The 21503-nt window shown below is 46.7% G+C and overlaps 1 protein-coding gene across 1 annotated transcript in view; it reads right to left on the bottom strand.

Annotated features, from left to right (window-relative positions):
• LOC147668342 (dynein axonemal heavy chain 1-like) overlaps positions 1-20687 on the bottom strand; it is a gene marked incomplete at its 5' end in the record, with an annotated part of 387636 nt that extends 366949 nt beyond the window's left edge. Inside the window, one exon of the mRNA XM_086948583.1 lies at positions 20577-20687. Coding sequence (XP_086804709.1) covers positions 20577-20687 — 111 coding nt within the window. The remainder of the gene's footprint in view (positions 1-20576) is intronic.
• Between the last annotated feature and the right edge of the window lie 816 nt (positions 20688-21503).

Raw genomic sequence — 21503 nt, 5'->3', positions numbered from 1 at the left:
TTCCTCTGCGCTGCTTGCGAAATAACTGTGTCTGGTTTGGGATGGCCCGTTAAGGCCGCCGGCCCATCGTCAGGTGCTCTATATTTCTTATCCAGACGCGGTAGTACAGGGACCACCATCGATGGGTTCTTCATAGCCTTCAGGCCTTCCTTGCACAGATGATCTAATATAGGTATGGACCTTGTTGTCTTCCGGTAGGGTTCCTTGAAGTCGTACAAGAAACAATCCGTGGCCACCGCAGGCATAGCCAATTTGAACCTGCCAGCTGCTCTTTCCATCAGCTGATGGAAACCTCCTACGTCCGCTGGCGGGGAATCTACTGGATCCGGAACTGGAGATGAAGGGTCCGGAATGATGTATTCATCCCATTCAGTCGAATGTACAGATTCATGATCCGAATTTTGATCCTCTTCCGAGGAATCATCATGGGCATCTGCCGGCCTGGAAGGATCTTGCGGAAAGGATGTCTGAGGCTGAGGGGACACCTGAGCAGGTAATCCAGGAGTACCCGTTGAGGCAGAAGCCAAGACAGGCGTTGCAGGCACTGCCGGAACCAGAACTGGCCTAGTAGCCTTAGATTTGTAGTCCTGAAGCATCTTATGCAGGTCCTGTAGGAATGAAGATGGTACTGTAACCATATCCTGCCCAGAATAATGTTGTGACTGGGCCGCCTGATGATGTCCTCCATCCTCCTGGTCATATCCCCCTTCAGAGTCCGTCTCTTGACATTTGACCAGAAGTTGAGAGGGACTATTGGCATGGCCATATGAGTCCTGGTCATCCTCATCTGACTCTCCTTCCTCAAAGAGCAAAGCTGGTGGCAAGGGGGTCACTCTCCAAGGAGATGTCATCTCCGGCGTTGTTCTTGTCACTGAAATTGTAATCCTTTTTTCAGATGACAATATCGTCGACGGTTACGTCGACGATGGTTGCACACTCGTCGACGAGATTGGTGTCGTCGATGTCGTCGACAGTTTCGACGTCGACTGTCGACGATCCAGCCGTCGTCGTCGTTAAAGTTTTCGTCGTCGATGCTCTCGTCGACGACACAGTCGTCGTCGACGTCATCATTGTCGTCGACGCTGTCACTCTCATCGTCTATGTGGTGGTACTCGTTGACGCCTTCGTCGACGACGACGCCGTCGGCAAACCTCCTGTCGATGCTGATGAACCTGTCGTCGACGCTTCCTTCTTCGACGACGATCCCTTCGTCGACGAATCCCCCGTCGACGAGGTCGTCAACGGAACAAATTTCAATTCCGTCTTCAATTTCTTCATCAACGGAAACTCCGCCGTCGAAGCTTTCGTTGTCGAGGACTTGGAACTCCTCTCAGAAGATTGGGAAGAGGGTTTCTTGAAGGCCGGGTCAGTCTTCGCACCCTTGGAAGGCGTATATGGTCCTACCCTCTCCTTTTCACCGTGGTGAGGAGATTCGCTTGGACCCAGGCTCTCAGACACTCTGGGGGTCTTTTTTGAGGCCTTAGAGGGATGTTCCTTAGAAGGAGAAGGGGAACCCTTACCCCTTTTGACTGACCTTCTAGATGACACAGCTGATGATGACTCCGCACTGTCAATGGAAACTCCATGTTTCCTCTCCTTCTGTTTTTGAAGCCAGGTCAAAAGTCTACCAGCACGATCTCGGAGGGTCTTGGTAGAGAAAGTGCAGCAGATTTTACAGTCCTCCGCTTTATGATCCGGATAAAGGCAATAGATACAATCCTTATGCCTATCTTCCACAAACAACCTTTTCTTGCCACAGGTGGAGCAGTGCTAGAAAAGGGCCTTCTTCTTATCCTTGTCAGCCATCCTTAAACAATCCTGTAGAGAAATTCTGAAGAAAATCCTTTGAATAGAGAAGAAATGAGAAGAGCTCAAAGGAGACTCCCTAAGCACAACGTGCTGTAGAAAATCTGAGGCTCTGAGGTTCCTTCAGGAGGATTCTAAGGGGTGAGGCACTTCTGATTGGCTGATGCCTAAGTTTAGTCTCTTTTACAAAAAGAGGGTGATATTCTACAAAAGAGAATGAGGCCTAGGCCTTTTTCTTTCTCTTTTGTACCTACTGCTATGGTATTTTTGTTACCGAGACTCCCATTCCGACGACGGGGAATTATACAAAAGCATGGGAATCTATGAAAGTTCCAATACTGGGGCAACACCAGTTCCGGGTCATCCACCCGGAACTGGCATGTGCGATCTAGAAAGAAGGAGAGCGCACGTTTTGGGTCCAGACGGTGGAGCCTCTCTTCCTCCTTCGAGGGATGCGGAGGCGGATAGAAGGCGGGGAAGGTGATGGTCTGCCGATATGAAAGGCTGTGACCATGTTGAGTAGGAAAGAAGGACGAGTCCTTAGAACAACCTTGTCCGGATGGACAGAGAGGAAAGGAGGTTTAGAAGATAGAGCCTGGAGCTCACTCACTCTCCTGGCAGAGGGGATGGCACCCAGGAATGCAGTCTTAAGAGTCAGAAGACGAAGAGGACAGTTATGAAGTTGCTCAAAAGAAGCGCACATCAGATACGTTAGAACAAGATTCAAGTCCCACGGAGGCATCCCGAAGGCAACAGGAGGAAACATGGGTGTGATGCCTTTCAAGAATCTATTTACAACAGAGGACTTGAAAAGAGGAGGCTGATCAGGGAGCCTTAAGAATGCTGAAATGGCCAAGAGGTAGCCCTTGATAGTTCCCAGAGCAGAGCCCTGCTGGGCAAGAGAAAGAAGGAAAAGGAGAACCTCTGAAAGGGGGGGAGAGAGTGGATCCACAGCCTTTGCTGTGCACCATGCCACTAATTTGTTCCACCTGCAGGCGTATACCGTTTTTGTGGAGGAACGCCTGGCTGCTAGAATCACATCACAAACCTCAGGAGGCAAGTCAAATGGCCTCAACTGCCACCGCTCAATCTCCATGCATGTAGGTGGAGACTGGACAGGTTCGGGTGGAGGACCGACCCCTGCTGCTGCGACAGAAGGTCCTCCTGAAGAGGCAGACGAATCGGGGGATCGACTGACATGCTGAGTAGCTCTGGATACCAGTATTTTTTAGCCTAGTCCGGAGCCACAAGGATGACATGGGCCCGGTCTCGCCTGATCTTCTTCAGCACTCTGGGCAGAAGTGGTATAGGAGGAAAGGCATACAACAGACCGCAGCTCCACTCACGACGAAAAGCGTCGCTGAGCGAGTGCCGCCTTGGAAATTCCAATGCGCAGAACTGATGACATTGCGCGTTCTCTTCGGTGGTGAATAGATCTAACCAAGGCTCTACCCACTGCTGAAAGAGACCTTGCGCCACGTCCGAGTTCAGACGCCATTCATGATCCATCATGCACCGGCGGCTGAGTTTGTCCGCCCTGGCATTCAGGGAACCTGCCAGGTGTTGAACCACCAGGGTGACGCCCTGGTGTTCCAGCCATTGCCAGAGGTGCAGAGCATCCTGGCAAAGGGTCCACGACCCCACCCCACCCTGTTTGTTGCAGTACCACATGGCAGTGGTGTTATCTGTGAACACCTGCACTACACTTCCCAGGACAGAGGGAAGGAATGCCTTCAGTGCAAGTCGGATCGCCCGCAGCTTCAGAAGGTTGATATGGAGCCGTGACTCCGCCGGAGAACAGAGACCTCTGATCTCCCTCTCTCCTATGTGGCCCCCCCATCCCAGGAGGGAGGCATCCGTCACCACTACGTGCTCTGGTTGGGGTAGGGAGAGAGATCTGCCGCTGACCCAATCGCGGTTCAAGAGCCACCACTGCAACTGATTCGCAGTTCCCTCTGAGATCAGGACATGGTCGGACAGGCTGCCCTGATGCTGTGCCCACTGAAACTTCAGGTCCCACTGCAGAGCCCGCATCCGCCACCTGGCGTGATGCACCAGAAGGATGCAGGAGGCCATCAGCCCCCGGAGCCACAGCTTCAACCTGATCGAGATCCGGGATAAAGGCTGAAAGATCGGAATCACAGCCTGAATATCCTGAACCCGCTGCTTGGGGGATAAACCAGAAACTGCCAAGAGTCCAGAACCGCTCCAATGAAAAGGAGCTTCTGAGAGGGGCACAGGTGTGACTTTGGCACGTTGATGGAGAACCCCAGCTTGTGCAGGAGGTCAGCCGTAGTCTGGAGGTGGGAGAGGACTGTTTGGGGCGAGCCCGCCTTCAACAACCAATCGTCGAGATAGGGGAAGACTGAAACCCCTGATCTGCGCAGATGAGCTGCGACCACCGCCATCACTTTCGTGAACACCCGAGGGGCGCTGGTAAGGCCGAAGGGGATCACGGTAAACTGAAAGTGCTCGTGGCCTACTGTGAACCGCAGGTAGCGCCGGTTGGCCGGCAGGACGGGGATGTGGAAATACGCGTCCTGTAAGTCCAACGCTACCATCCAGTCTCCTGGGTCCAGGGCAGCTAGGACCTGAGCCAAAGTCAGCATCTTGAACTTCTCCTTCCAGAGAAAGCCGTTGAAGCTCTGTAGGTCCAAGATAGGGCATAGGCCTCCTTTGCACTTCTTGGGTACCAGAAAGTAGTGGGATTAGCAACCACATCCTACTTCTGGCCCCCTTGCCAAGCGGGCGTAACTTCCTCCTGCAGAAGTTGTAAGTGATCCCCCGACATGCGGTGGTACTGCGGTGGCATGGCTGGAGGGGTCGCCTCGAAGGGGAGGGAGTAGCCCCTTCGGACGATTTGCAGCATCCCCCTGTCCGATGTGATGGTACGCCAGTGGAGGAGGTGAGGTTACGTGGTTTTCGACTTCGCTTCGTATCTAGCTGCCATTTTGTATTTAACCGCCATTTTGTGTTGCCTCACTCAGGCAGCACGGCAGACGTGGTGAATGTGATGTTTTTGCCCTTGCAGCTGCTACGTGTACTTCCCGTTAAAGAGTAACTTCTGCCTATGTTTATGAAATCGATGTCAGGGTCTCCTGAGTTTCGTAAATCCATGTCTAGACTGATTAATCCATGTCTTACTCCACCTTTTGGGTCTCACCATTCTTCTTGACTTTATCTTGTTTAACTGGCCTTCGCTATTCTCTTCGTGTGTTCTCCTGTTACATAGACTGTCTTTTGAAGTATTCAACGTGTTCTACCACCTGCAAATTAAATTACGGGCATTAGTGTTTATTAACCTGAAGGGAGGAGAGCACTTAGGGTCTGAAAGGAGGGTGTGTTTTAGACATTCGATAGCTTGTTTTCAAACTATTCCTATTCGTTAGTTTTCTATGTTTTGGGAGTCGGCATTGTAAACTTGTGTACTATAATAGTCTGTGCGCCACGGAATGAAGTGGCAGTCTCCTGATAACATACCCGTTGGTGTACTTACAGGACCACTGTGCTTAGCTGCAGCTAAAAAATCTGCTTTTCTACGCCTAACAGAGTGTCTCGTGTCTCTGTCTGCCAAAGCAGGTGAACTCGGAGATCTCAGGCGTGCCCTGCGCCGCCTGGTCCATAAGGTCAGGTTCTCCAATTGGCGCCCAACGTCGGGCGACTTCAGCGGTAGTAGTTTTGCCTGAAGGTCGTGAGGAGCTTCGCCAGAAAATTCCTGAGGATTTCGCGAGCCACGTGAGCGACCCCTATATGTCGAAGTGGACCGAAGGTGTTTTGAGGCACGGCTACTCGTTCCTGACGGCTGCTGATGACTGCTGCCCTGACTGTCGCCCTGCTTTGGCCCCTGGTGATGATTAGTATCGCGAGACGTTAGACGGACATCTGTTGGCGTGAGAAAGCGTTTAGTTAAGTACTCGTGGGTAGCGCCCACCCTTTTTTTTTTTTTTTTTTTTATTCGATTAGTGCACTTACCGAAGCCAAGGGGTAAGTACGTTTGTGCTGTGACTATATTGTCTAAAACCCCTTGACGTTTGTAAGTAGTCCAGTTCGTTACGAAATGCCTGGATTTAGTAAGTTTAGGAAATGTTGTTGTTTTGGTTGTATTAGGGATTCCCGGCTAGAGGATTCTTGTCCGATTCCTCCGGTTGGAACTCCCACTTATGAGCTCTATTCAAAACATGGTTTAGGTCCTATTATTTTTAATGAAACATGGATTCGATAAACTAAAAAAGATGGTGTTTTGCGGTGGCCACAAAATGGTACTTTCGAGCCTGCTATATTAGATAATTTGAAAACGATTCTATTTAAGAGAAAAGCCCGGCCGGCAATGTTTGACTCTTTCCGCCTCTGGCGTAAAGAATCTAAACAGAAAGAAATTAAGCAAATGAAGAAAGATAAGAAAGAGCAGGATATGACGATTTTACAGGCTGCCCAACAGTTTAAAAATGACGAAGCTGATCAGATGGTTGGGGTTTCGGAGAGACAGCATTGTATGGCAATAGATAGATGCTATCCCGTACTACCTACTGCTTCAAAGAGTAAGGGTCCTGACGAAGATTCATTTGTGTCCCATCTCTTAACGTTACCTCCACCTTATGTGTTAGGCGCTAATGCACCTCCATTACAACCTGTTGTTAATCCAGCTGTTCTGGTTCCTACACAGTTGCCTCTTCCTATGATTCCACCTCCACCCCCTTTGCCACCGACTTCTGTACCTCAAATTCCTGTGCCTCAGTTTCCTTTACCCTCTGTTGCTACTGGTTCTTCTCCTGCTGTACAGAATACGTTGTCTCCTGTTTTATTGTCAGATTCTCCTACAGCTCGACATTGTTTAGTTGAAACTGTTTCTGGTCTTTTGTCACCTTTACTTGGATCTATTTTCTTTTCTCCTGCTTCATCTACAAGACAATCTCGTAGTCAGATTCCAGATTTGGAAGAACGGACTGAGTTGGATTCTCTTGCTCGTAATTGGACAACAAGTAGTTTACAGTATAGCGTACGTGATATTTTAGACACCTTTCTGCAATGGAATGCGCCTACGCAGAGGTATGTCTTTAATATTATGTGCAACACTCTTATTAAAGGGTGGGAAGATATGGATTTGGGTTCACCTCCTCAGGATTTATTTGAAATACGGGATCAATTTGATAAGGGATTTATTGTGGGTCCTGATGTAGAGTCTGCTGTTCGGAAGCTTGTTACTTTCCGATCTTCCTTTTTCTCTCAAACTTCTCTCGAGCCTGATCCTGCGGTTCGTCGTAAAATGGCACAATATCCCATGCGAGAAGTTCCTCCAATATGGAGAGAGGCAGACCCAAACGCTCATCCACCTATTCTTGCTCATGTTCAGCGCATATGGGTACATGATCCTTGGAAAAGATCAGAAGTGTTGGCACTTAAGCAGTCCTTACCGGACCCTTGTAAGAATCCTGCTGGGTATTATAAAGAATTGTCTCAGACTGTTAATGCATGCGTTATGAATTTGGCAGATATTGATTTACTTATGGGAAATGTAGTCCCACAAGCTTTATGGGCTAAAATTCGTAGACAAGATCATGATCAAGCTTTAGGTGGTAACTGGGCTGCTATTGCGGCCGCAGATACAGCACAAGTAGGTGGTGCCAAACCTGATGATCTGATTACGGAGTTGCCTGGTAGAATAATAGATCTTATGAAAACGATGATGCCTGCTGTGCGTGTTAACTGGGATAAGTTAGCCGCGTGCATACAAAAAGTCGATGAAAGTGTCTCCGATTTCTTTACTCGTTTTGAAGAGACTTTCATCGACCATAATGGTCAAGATATGAGTACTGAAGGTGGACTGCGATTATTTGTAGATAAATTCGTTTTTAATTTACTTTCGGAACTATTGCATAAATTGAAACAATCTTAAAGTGCATGGGCTGTTTCTTCAACTGCCCAGATATTAGCTACTGCTCAATTTTATGAGAATAGGGATAAGGAAGATAAGGAGAAAGCAGAGAAGAAAACTAAAGAATTAAAAACTAAGGTTCTTCTGCAACAGGCTTATCCTCCTCGTTCTGCTCAGCCCCAATTTCAACAGCCCCCACAGTTTCAGAAGCTGTTGCAAAAACCTGAATCTCCAGCTCCGCGATTTCCGTTGGGTCCTAATCAATGTGCCTACTGTAAAGAGGAGGGTCATTTTAAGATTAGTTGTCCGATTTTGTTGCAGCGTTATGGTGGATCACAGTCACAAGGTCGTGGAGATTCTCGGTCGGTGTCCAGAGGTAGAGGGCGTGGTGCGCCGTCTCAGGAACGACGTCCCTCTCCCCCTCAGGACTCTGCAAATTATTTTGACCAGCGGAATTCTCGGTCTGCACAGTATTACAATGATGATTATTGCGCAGATGGTGAGAATGCTGATGTTCTCACTTGCTAGGACAGGGAGTCGTATCAGTTCCAGTGGATCAGGATGGACCTTATGTTAATGTTGTAGCATTGGGTGTTACCGAACCATTTCTTTTAGATACTGGTGCAAAGAGAAGTTCTATTATGCATTCTAAACTCCCCAGGGCACCTTTGTCTGGCTTAACAAATGTTTCTGTAGGATTCTCTGGCGCCCCAGTTCGCAACCCTGTTTCTTGTCCTTTGCCTATCCCTATTGGTGCGTATGATTTAAAAGCTCCACTTCTTTTGACAACGGGTTGCGGAGAGAATTTATTGGGTTTGGATTTATTGAAACGACTGCATGCCACATTGTATTGCTCACCATCTGGTGTACATCTTACTTTAGGTGCTAAATTGACTTCTCCGATGTACGTATCTAAAGACCAACTGCCACTCGAACTGCGTACGCTTCCTGCTACGCTTTGGGCTACGGGTCTGAATGATGTTGGTTTGCTTCAAATTTCACCTTATGTGATTACTGTGAAGCCTAATGTTAAGCTACCACGCATTCCACAATATAAAACTTCTAACAATGGTGAGAGAACGCTGTTGGCTATTGTTTATGACTTGGTTCAGAAGGGTGTGGTTGAGGGGACCAGAGGAAATGTTTGTAACAGTCCTGTTCTGCCTGTTCTAAAGCGTACTGATCCTTCTCAGTCACCTTTGTATCGTTTTGTGATAGACCTCAGAGAGGTCAACAAAATTGTTGTTCCTTAGTTTCCTGTTGTCCCAGATATTACTGCTTTGCTTACTATGATTCCTGCTTCGGCAGCTTGGTTTTCGGTCATTGATTTTAAGAATGCTTTCTTTAGCATTCCCATTGCTGAGGAGAGTAGGGATCTCTTTGGTTTCTCTCTTTGAGGCCGAAGTTTTCGATTTAAGCGTGCACCTCAAGGTTATTGTGAGAGTCCCTCCATCTAAAGTCAAGCCTTGAAGTCTCAGCTTGACACCTTTTCTTTGCCATCTGGTGCTACACTTATCCAATATGTGGATGATTTATTAGTGGCTGCTGATTCGGAAGATGTCTGTAAAAATGTGACTGTGTTACTTCTACGACATTTGTCTGATCTACATCACAAAGTGTCGCTTTCTAAGTTACAATATTGCCGACAAGAGGTTACCTATTTAGGTCATCTCTTGTCGAAGAAGGGAAGGCGATTGACCCCAGAACGTATTCAAGCAATTGCGCGAATGTCTGTACCATCCACACAAAGAGAGGTGTGTGCTTTCTTAGGCATTACCTCTTATTGTAGACAATGGATTCCAAACTTTTCTTTACTAGCGAAACCTTTGTTGGCACTCACTCTGAAACATACGCCCCAACCTTTTCCTTGGACTGATGAATGTCAAAAGAGTTTTTCTGATTTACGTACTGCTTTGTGTTCGGCTCCTGTGTTGGGTACTCCAGATTACAGCAAACCTTTTACACTTTATGTTCATGAGAAGGAAGGTTGTGCATTATCAGTTCTGACACAGCAATTTGGAGGGAAACAAAGGCCATGTGCCTATTTCTCGGCTACATTAGATCTAGTTGCAAAAGCATTACCCAGTTGTCTTAGAGCAACAGCGGCAGCAGCAATTTCTATTCGTCAATCTGCTGGATTGGTGTTGGATCATACTCTTAATGTTATGGTGCCACACGCAGTAGATACTCTTTTAAACAGGACGAAAACCCAGCACTTCACGAGTGCCCGTTTGTCTGGATATGAGTTGACGCTTTTAGCAAGTCATATACATATCAGGAGATGTAATGTTCTGAATCCAGCAACATTGTTGCCTATTTTGGATGAGAAAAATGTACAAGATCAGCATGATTGTTTTCTTCGTACGGAAGAGGTCGCGTTGATTTGAAAGATACACCACTTACGGATCCGGACGGGATCCTGTGGGTAGATGGGTCTTGCTTTAAGCTTCCTAATGGCGAGACGACAGCAGCTTATGCTGTTACAACTCTACATACGATAGTGGAAACTGCGCGCATTTCACAGAATTCAGCGCAAGCTGCAGAGTTGATTGCGTTGACGAGAGCATGTGTGTTGGCGAAGGAAACAAGAGTGACTGTTTAAATCGGTAGTCAATACGCGTTTGGCGTTGCACACAGTTTCGGCCGTTTGTGGAGAGAAAGAGGATTCTTTACCTCCCACGGCACTAAAATACAGCATGGTCAGTTGGTGACTGACCTTCTTGAATCACTTACCTTGCCCACTCAAATAGCGATTGTGAAGTGTAGTGCGCATCAAAAGATTACTGATGAGTGGGTCGGGGAAATGCATTTGCGGATGAAATAGCGAAGGAAACGGCACGAAATGTTGAGAGTCGAATGTACGTTGCAGGACCGTCAAATTGGGTCCCAGAGGCTGGTATGTGTGAAGATACAGTAGAAAGTGTGAAAATGATTCAGAAAGAAGTGAGTAAGTGGGAAGAAAGTATGGGAATGTTGGATACGATGGGATGTTGGACGGAATTGTCAGAGCATCAGCGATGGTTGTTACCTGATGCGTATGTATTACCTGTGGTCACTATGGCTCATGGACCAGCCCATATTAATGCAAGGGGTATATGTAAACTCCTAGCTCCAGTATGGCAAAATGAAAATATTCCTAAATGTGCAGAAAATGTAGTGAAGCATTGCATTGTTTGCTTGATGCAAAATCCAGGAAAGGGAACTCCAACTCCAGCAGGTCACTTTGCCCCCCCTACATATCCTTTCGAGGTATTACAAATAGACTACATCCATATGAAACGTTTCAATAATCTTAAGTATGTCCTGGTGGTGGTTTGTGCCTTTTCCAGATGGATAGAGGCCTACCCCCTAAAAGACAATACTGCTTTGTCTACTGCCAAAGTCCTTCTGAAAGAGTTTTTCCCGAGGTTCGGTTTGCCGCGCATTGTCTGGAGTGACAATGGGAGTGAATTTGTAGGTCAGATTATGCAGAAAGTGTGTGAGGGTCTTGGTATTAGACAGAAATTTAATGCGGCAAACAATCCTCAGTCAGCAGGTTTGGTGGAGTGTTACAATGGTACTCTCAAACTTAAGCTTGCAAAGATTCAGACTAGTACAGGCCTTTCCTGGCCTGATGCCTTTCCTTTGGCACTTCTCTCAACAAGAACGACTGTCCATTCTCGTTTGGGGCTTAGCCCATATGAGATTGTTTTCAGGCGCCCTGCTAATGTTTGGGGAGTCCCTCGCCCCAAAAAGTACTCAGATATTCCGTATCCATTGTTGGTTGATTATTTGCACGACCTCACCACTAAATTGCGTGTTATTCGTCAACAGGTTCAAAACGCTTTGCCGGAGGCCTCCTCAGACCCAGGTCACTCCATCCAACCCGGTGACTGGGTGTGTCTAAAAAACTTCCAGAGGAAGAAAAATCTGGAGCCTCATTGGGGGCCGCCGAGACAAGTCCTACTCACCACCCGTACAGCAGTGAAGGTCGTCGGAAAACGAAACTGGATCCACGGCGTGCATTGTAAGCAGGTACCATTGCCTTTACCTTACGACCAGTGGGTCCGAGAAGGCATTGGGGACAGTGAGTGTGAAAAGGTATCCAGGTTCGTACCGTTCAGCAGTGCACGCCTGGACTGGACTAATTCTGAGAAAGAGGATGACAACGTTTTGCAGGAAGCTGTACCTCCACACTTACGACTAAACACATCGGATCCAGAGACTTTATTCCCGGACCAGAGGATACCTGGCAAGACACGATACAACCTGAGAAAAAGGTTGCCCAAGAACAATTAAAACTTTGTGCTTTATAATTGTTGTTTTGTGTTAAAAAGTGAAAGATTCCTTTTCCACTATCCATCAAGTTGCAGGGTCACGGTAGGAGTCTTAGGCTGTGACCTGAATAGTGACTAGGTCAACAGGACTTGCAGTGTCATAGGACGGCTAACAACCACAGCTAAGTGATTAAGGAAGATTATCGTGAGCAACGCCTTTAGAGTAATGGATAGCGCAGGAAAAGAGAATGATGTCAAAATTATGAAAAGAAATCATTCTAAGAAATTATTATTTAGTCCTTGTGGCGCAGCATTATGTATTTCAGTATGTTTATGCAGTTTATTAGCATTTGTAGGATGGATCGTACACAGTATGCAGCCAACATCTGTCCCAACTTCTATTTCTTTGATTTCCTCTACTACTATTTCTCCACATAAATTTTATGCACTCCCAGACCATGAGCAGATGAGAAGAATGGAGTATTTTAACAATTCATTTATCCTACTGTTACATCAACATCAACTGGTAGTGAATACCACTGATTGTTGGGTTTGTGGGCTCATACCACACAACACAGAGAGAGTGATGCCGTATTTAGTTCTTCCATTTACGTATGAAGGTTCTGCCTGGGCTTATCTGGCTATGTTTTCTAATGCATAGCAATACCTACTCCGATATCCTCCTGGTGGGTCCTATAATGGTGGAGTGGATTTCAGTCATAGCTCTTTGATCAAGGGGATAGTGACCATGGCAAAAATAGCTGATATTATCAAGATCCCCAAAAATGAAAAGAGAGCATATGATGGACGGAACGTGACCAGGTATGTCACTAGTCTCACTGATAAGATTAAACAGAAGAAATTCGCACCAATTTGGGTTTTACCCCAGAGAGGTAATCTGTGTTTACGAACAAATGGTCAGAATACCAAAGTTAAGCAAGAAAAGAGTAATTGTTCTCACATATATGTCAATACACCCTTGACTCCTTCACCGTTAGTTCCATCACAAGGTACATACTTTATCTGTCATGATAAAGCTTATACATGGCTTCCCACACATTTCTCGGGGACATGTTATATAGCTTTTCTTCTCGCTCCGACATATACTGCTCCTGCAGATCACCATAGAAAGAGATTGGGTAGAGGGGTTATTGATGCGGAAGACACGACCGGAAAAGAAGGAGGAGATTTCCTGAAAATAATTCTTCCCTTTTGGGGTCCAATGGCAAATATTAGAAACATCAGACGCCTGGTTCGTGTGGTTGATGCTACCATAAATATAACTTCTGGAGCATTAAATAATTTGACAGCTCAACTTCAGGCGGATCGCCTTATGACTTTGCAGAACCGAATGGTTCTAGACATTGTCTTGGCTGATAGAGGCGGAGTCTGTAAATTGATTGGGTCCAGTTGCTGCGTTTACGTTCCAGATAATGCCCCTATAGTATACCAAGCCATCTCTAAGCTACATATAATCTCCGAGTCCATTCATCAGGACACTGAAGACTGGTCTGTGATGGGATGGTTTTGGGGACTACTGTCCACAAGGGGATAGAAGGTGTTAACTTTCTTTGGAGCGATTCTGGCAATCATCTTTTCTTGTTTTCTTTGTTTACAGTGCGATCCAGCTATTTGCGGACTTTGTGCCACTGTGTGTGTTTCTAAGCCAGTAACACAGGAAACAGAGAACATCAGAATGATGTTGCAACAACACCTCAACGACCTCATGACCATCGATATCGACTCAGACTAACATGAGTCTTTTTGTGCTTTGCCTGAGTATGGCAAAAGGAGGGTCTGAGGTTACGTGGTTTTCGACTTTGCTTCGTATCTAGCCGCCATTTTGTATTTAACCGCCATTTTGTGTTGCCTCACTCAGGCAGCACGGCGGAAGTGGTGAACGCGATGTTTTTGTCCTTGCAGCTGCTACGTGTCCTTCCCGTTAAAGAGTAACTTCTGCCTATGTTTATGAAACCGATGTCAGGTTCTCCCGAGTTTCGTAAAACCATGTCTAGACTGATTAATCCATGTCCTACTCCACTGTTTGGGTCTCACCATTCTTCTTGACTTCGCTAATCTCTTTGTGTGTTCTCCTGTTACAAAGACTGTCTTTTGAAGTATTCAACATGTTCTACCACCTGCAATTTAAATTGCGGGCACTAGTGTTGATTAACCTGAAGGGAGGAGAGCACACAGTGTCTGAAAGGAGGGTGTGTTTTAGACATTCGATAGCTTGTTTTCAAACTATTCCTATTCGTTAGTTTTGTATGTTTTGCGAGTTGGCATTGTAAACTTGTGTACTACAATAAACTGTGCGCCACGGAATGAAGTGGCAGTCTCCTGATAACATACCCATTAGTGCGTTGGTGTACTTACAGGACCACTGTGCTTAGCTGCAGCTAATAAATCTGCTTTTCTACGCCTAACAGAGTGTCTCGTGTCTCTGTCTGCCAAAGCAGGTGAACTCGCAGATCTCTGGCGTGCCCTGCGCCGCCTGGCCCATAAGGTCAGGTTCTCCAGAGGTGATGGCCAACCCTGACCCCCACTGGCCTAGAATGGGCTTGAAATGCTGGACTAGGAAGGCTTAGAGGAAGATGCTGCGGGAGCGGATCTGGACTGACCCTGCTGTTGTCCCCCAGCACCGCCACGGCGGTAACCACGTCCGTGACCGCGTTGATACTAGTTCGGCGGCCTGTGGCTGGCTGGACATGTGGGGGCACCCTTCCTTGGCCACGAAAGGGGCAAAAAGCAGACGTTTGCTGCCGTTGGCCTAGGCCCAAGGACTTGGCCATAGCCCTGGAGTCCTTGAAACGCTCCAGCGCACTGTCCGCTTTGTCGCCAAAAAGGCGACGGCCATCAAAGGGCATGTCCATGAGCGTGGCCTGGACATCCCCTGAAAAGTTGGCGGATCTCAGCCAGGCGTGGTGGCGAACCGCCACTGTCGTTGCAATCGCCTACCCAGCGAGTCCGTGGTGTCAAGTCCACACTGGATCGAGTAGCGTGCTGCATCCCGCCCTTCCGCTAGGGCTTGGGCGAGCCGTGTCCGGGCCTCCTCCGGGCACTGTGGCAGCACCTCCGCAACCGTATCCCACAGAGAGTGGGTGTATCAGCCAAAAAGGCAGGCGGTGTTGACAGACCGCAGCCCCAAACTCAGTGAGGAGAACAGCTTCTTCCCAAACTGATCACACCTTTTGGATTCCCGATCCGGGGGAGCGGTCGGCAATGCGGTCTAGGACGTAGAGGCCTGGATCACCAGACTCTTGTGGAGGGGTGAACAGACAGAAAGCAGGGGTCGCCCGGAGCCGGGCAGTGGCATCTGGCCACTTTCCGATCCACAGGCTCGGAACCTGCGGCTCTGACTGAGCCATGTGGGCGGTGTCACCTGAACCCCCGGTCGCGTCGTGCGAGCGTCGGGGGAGTCAGAAGAGCGATGATGCCTCTTCGACTTCTTCTTCGAATGCCTCGACTTACCTGAGGACTTGGAGCCCGACGAGTGGTGGTGACTCGTCGAGCGGCGATGACTGCAGCTCCAGACCGGTCCCTCGACTTCCTCCTTGACCGGGACCTCCAGCGGCGCGGAACCGACTGCCGGAGCTTGAGCAGCTTACGGGACCGCCCCCATCTAGCCTTCGAGGTCAAGGCCCGGCAGTCGGGGCATGACTTGTCATCATGGTCGGCCCTGAGGCAATAAAGGCACCGATGGTGTTGGTCGGTCACCGACATCAGGCGGTGACAGGCCTCGCAAGGTTTAAAACCAGGCATTCCTAGAGACACCGTGAGTCGAAGGTCGACGCAAAAAGTGATCAAATGAGATGAAAAAGTCACTCAAAAAATGAGTAGAGCACTACTCTTCCCGGATCTGCGCTTACTGGCGCGGAAAAAAGAACTGACGTCAGCGTGCGAGGGCGGCGTCTAAGTACTCTGACGACGTCATCCTGCGATCACGACACCGACGACGGACGCGGAGCCACAGACGATGCCTACCGACGCGCAGGGGTACTGCTGATGAAAACTTTCCAGATCCAGTCTGACACCTGGGGATATGCTAAGGCAGTGTTTCCCAAACTGGGGTCCGCGGACCCCCTGGGGTCCGTGACACATTCCCTGGGGGTCCATAGGCAACAGTTTTAAAAGCACAGACAAGTTTCTTGTATAATTAGCAGCTTTGCAGCAATAATAAAAGTGCCAAGATCATGTCAGTTATTAATGTACCTGCTGGAGCATGAGGAGAGTTTTGTTCAGTGGCAGCTTTGACTTAACTAATGTAGTGCAGAGCGTTAATGTGCCTGCTGCAAAGAACGTGTAACCTGCATTTTAAAACGCAGTATTTTATGTGCATAGGTTCGTGGTTACTGCTTTTATCCCAGAGATTCTTTTGTTATTGTGCACTTCACAAGTGACAATTGTAATGTAGCAGAGGGACCTATAAACTGTCATCAAAGAGCTGCTTGCAAACTGCATGGTACCAGTTAGTAACTTATGTTTTTCCCCAGTTATTCATTATCCTGATGCTGCTAAAAAGGTTTATTTGGGTGGAAATACATTTTTAATGTTAAAGTTAGTGCTAGCCACTGTGTTATTTTCTGACTCCTGAGTTTGTGCTTTTCCAGACCAAGAACTCTTTAAACATTTTATATACACACTGATTTACATGTATGATTCAATGCCTCTATATGTGTGTGATGTAAAGTGCTCTGGCATCCTACAATGGTATGAGAGATGCTATAAAACAAATGAAATGCATGTGACAGAGGGGCTATTACTTCAACACAAAATACTAAGGGCCAGATGCATGATATGTTTTTATATGTGCGAACGGGTTCGCGAACCCGTTTGCGCATGCAAAAACCTATTGGGCCATGTATATTGCCTATTTCGTGAGTCGCAATTTGTTTGCGACTCACTAAATACGTTTTGCAACTTGCTATTTGGAAGGGGCATTTCCTTCCAAATAACAAATCTCAAAACCATGTACAAATGTTTTGCGGTCGCAAAACATTTGCAATTACCACCTACTTCAAGTAGATGGTAATGCATTTGCAAATGGAAAGGGGTCCTCAGGGGACCCCTTCCCCTTTGCAAATGCATGCAAAAAAATTTTTTAAGGGCAGGCAGTGGTCCCAGGGACCTCTGCCTGCCCTTAGAAAATTAAACGAAAATGTTTCATTTCCTTTTTCTTTAAATGCATGGTAAATGTGCTGCTTTTTCTTTATAAAACTGCTTTATTTAAAAGCAGTCCCAGACATGGTGGCCTGCAGAGCCCAGCAGGCCACCATACCTGGGAGGGCTGGCATGCCCAATTGGCTCACAAATTGCGACAGGCTCATTAATATCAATGAACCTCGCAATTTGCGACCCCATTGGGAATCCCAAACAGTGTTAAACACACTGTTGTACATTTCATTTAGCGACTCGCAATTTGCCACTTGCCATGTGTCGCCAATTGCGAGGCGCTAAATGAAATGGTCGTACATCTGCCCCCAAAATCCTTAGTACTTTGAGTATTTGTTTTGTATGCACACGTGTGTATTATTTTCAAATTACTGTTTTAATATTTGAAATTTAACTCATACAAATTGCTTGGGGGTCCCCGGCTTCTAGTGGTGACTCAATGGGGGTCCTCAGGAGTCAAAAGTTTGGGAACCACTGTTCTAAGGTAAGGAATCTAACACTAACCTGTTTCTTTCAGATATGGAGCGCCATCTTGTTTTGCACATGGTGGATTACTTTTAGGCAAATTTTCCAGTGCAAATCAAACTTTGTCCTGGAAAGTTATTCAAGTCTCAGCACTAGTTTGCATCACTTTTGGTCACTCTGCACTTAATAAAAGTGTGATAAATGTGGCCCTTAGTGAGCATGTCTGGCCTCCCCACCCTTAACCCTTATAATTTCAGGTAGTTGGTGGTAATTAAATTGAAAAATAAAATCTTTCTGTGTAATTTCTCACTCCTTACTTCACCTGACCTCTTTTATGTTACCCTTCTCTCTCTACGGCTCTGTGCTCCTACATACTCTGTCTCAATTTCTGATCTCTCTAACTCACCTTTGTCTACCTTACGTGTCTCTCAAAATACCTCACTCAATATATCTCAATGCCTCTCTTAATATAGCTCACTCAATATACATCACTGCCTCTCTGTCAGCATCTCTATATATCTATTTCTCGCAATCCCTTCTCGTATGACCATAACATTTGTGCCTAATCCCTCCATCTGTACCTCACTGTGCTTTCTCCATCCAACGTTTGTGTTTCTCCAGGTAATTTTGTCACACAACTTCATCTCTATATTTACCTGTTTCTCAATCCATGTGACCACTACATTACCTCTTCTGTACCTCTTTTCAGCCCTTTCTCCACCTCACCATTCCCTCTAACCTCTCTATCTCATTTCTCTCTCTACCTCACATGTCTCTCATTACCTCACATGTATCTCACAGTTCTCTCTCTGATTACCTAAGCTCTCAATTTACCTCACATTTTTGTTCTTTACTTCATGTGGCCAGGTACCTTTTTTTTACAGGGAAGGGAGAGCATGTTATGCATAACTCCACAATTACTCATTTGCCCCTGCCTAGCAATTGAAAGTAGGGACAGGAGATTTTTGGGGCCTTTCACAACATAAAGAAGGAATAACAGGATAGTTTTGTCACATGGTCGCTGAGGGCATTGTAGACATCTTTAAGTTAGCATGAGCCCGTTAGCCATGATGCTGCTTTTGCGCACGTTACTACATGTCTTTAATTTTGCAAGCCTCTGTTTATGCCTTTCACATGAGAACTCTCCGCTGTGCTCATTCTCTGACTGTTCCTGGAGTTTAGTCTGAACATTGTGAGCAAGGTCGATAAACACTGCCTCTTGTTATTCTGTTCTGGTCAGGCTCTAGCACCTAGAAAAAACATACTAATGCAGCTGTCTTTGCTGGAGACTCGTACTTTGATATTATGGGGATGCATACTTAGGTAAGACATACTTGTAGAAGTAACTTTCCAGGGAGAAGAGCAACACGCTCCTGTGATGTAGAAATATGATCTACTGCCTGAGGTATGGGGTCTGCTCACAAAGCCCAGAGATCTTCTATTATTTAATAATACTTCTTCTTACCAAGGGGATGGAGCATAGGCATTGTAGTCCTTTCTCCATAGTCTTTGCATAATGACGTCTCCCTTTATAATATATGGCCTTACTGCAATGCTAACGATATTGGTGTAATGCATCTTTATGCTTGTTGTGGCAAATATACTGCATTTTAGAGTACGTTAATTAAAATAAATGTTTAAAACTATCTTCGTGTCTCTGTCAGATCTTATTGTGGACAAATATGGGCGAAAAGGTGTGTCATGTTACTGTGAGTCCTGAGAGATCCGGGAGTGTTGTGTTCTGGGGTGTCTAATCATTTGTTTCTCCATTTGTGAGTAGGAGGGCGAGTGAGACACTGTAGCTAGTCAGTCATGGGTTTGTGGGCACTAAGGTGGTGGGAAGGCTTAGCCCCCTATACACCGAGGTCCCATTTTCCTGTGCATAGTTCTGTGTATATGCAGAATCCCTGCAACAGTTTTTCACCTTGGGGTTCTGAGCAACATCATAGAGAACTCAAGTTTTGCTCCTGTTGTCAATCTGTTGTCACTCAGAATCCATCAGTGAAGAACATAGCCATTATTCAGTGTTACTCATCAGTGATAACTTTCAAGTGCTCTCTTGTAAATCATGATTATGTTATTGATTATTCACAGAGCCTCACACTAATTAACAGGGGAGCTCTACATGCCTGTACATTGTAAAGGTAGCCAGTTCCTTCTTAGGGCCTGGTTACGAGTTTGGTGGTGCAGTACTGGGTCTGCCCTGCCGCCACACCGCCAAACCCTTGGTGAGGCCGCCCATCAGATTAGGAGTTTCCTCCTGTCTGGCGAGCTTTTGTTTAGAGTTCCCACAGCGGTGCTTCTAAAAAGGGCACTGCAATGGGAACGCCAAAAACAGTTCCAATGCTATGCAGGAACTGGTGTGCCTGCACAGAGGAGGGCACACATTATGCTACCATGTGTGCATCCACTTGCGCAGAGGCACCCGGGGCCCGGTAGGGCATCCTTTGTTTCCTCTCTGCCAGGGTTTATATGGAGGAGGAACCACCATGTAAACCCTGGCAGAGAGTAAACTTCTTATATACTTGGTGGGACTGTGGCGGTCCCGTCGAGCATAGGGATGCCTCCTGACCGTCCCCACACCGCCAGGGAATAACGGTTCCCTGGCAGCTGCAGCAGGCTGTGGCGGTCCTACCGCGCATCTTGTAATAGGGCGTGGGGAGACCACTTCGCCCCCGCACAGACTCGTAATCAGCCCCATAGTGTCTAATGTAAGAACATTTCACACACAATAGGATAAGAGCACCCTCTAAAACATAATATAGATTTCTCTCTTGTCTCTATCATTTTAGCATACGGACTACTATTCCAATCTCCAGAATGCCCCACTTACAATGATAGATTTGAAGAACTGTCCAACAAACTGATACTTTTCAAAGACATTCCCATGCAAACACCTCTGGCAGAAATTAACTTCCTTGCACACACCCATAAACTGTGTTTGGGTAAGGGTGGGTTGTTTAACACGCACTCATTTGTCGTCATTGCAAACTCTTTCTCGTTACCTTGATTTTATCCATGGTTGTTACAGTGTCTTGAGCCGCCTCTTCCAAAAGTGGACGCATGCTCTCCAATTCCTCCTGCATTTTTGATACATCCTCTGCAGTTTGAAGCAGCTACAAAGACATAAATAAAGAAATGAGGAAAAGATGGGGAAAACAGAAAGAGAGAGGGGAAAGAGAGAACAAGGTAAAATGGAGCTGAGGGGGAATAAGGGTTAAAGAGGACCAAAGTGTGGAAGCAGAACACATTAAAAGCCTGGAAGCCAGAGAATGATATGAACAGAATACGCAGATTTAGAAAGACAACAGACTATGGTATGAGAGAAATGAGTGCTTGCACACTAAAAAGAGAAAAGAATGAACAGGATAGGGAAAATATTCCCCTTCATACACAGCCTATCACCAACCTTTCAAGATCCTTGAGAACCTTATTCAAGTATGTCATCACCAGAATCAAGTCGCAACTAGATGTAAATAATAATTCTTCCAAGGAAAAAAGGCCTATCTTCTACTTTCAATTAGTCCGGAAAGGAATCCAAAGGACACACGTCTGGACAGATCCATCACATAAAGCGTGTCACAATGAAGCATAATGGGGATGGATAGAATGCATGCAGAAGTCTTTGCTACTACCAATCACTTGGGTGCATTCCAGTCCCTTGTTCTTTGCCCTCTATGTCACACCAGACAGGAACCAGCCATACGTAAATGCAAACGTCTGAAGCCATTGGCCCTTCTCTAAATAGAACAGATCAGGCTGAACAACCTGCCCAGTTTATCTCTGAGCAATAACAACAAGCAAGCCAGATCACTTTTTGTCTTCGAAGGACATCATCAGTGAGGTACAGCTTGAGTTCTTCAGCATAGGTAGCAGAGAACCCATGCCACGGGCATACCATCCCATTAACGGTTTTGATGGTTGGAATGGTT

Source organism: Lissotriton vulgaris, unplaced genomic scaffold (genome assembly GCF_964263255.1).
Source record: "Lissotriton vulgaris unplaced genomic scaffold, aLisVul1.2 SCAFFOLD_719, whole genome shotgun sequence".
NCBI lineage: Eukaryota > Metazoa > Chordata > Amphibia > Caudata > Salamandridae > Lissotriton > Lissotriton vulgaris.
Note: the sequence above shows the minus strand (reverse complement) of the source record. Positions and strands in the feature narration are given on the sequence as shown.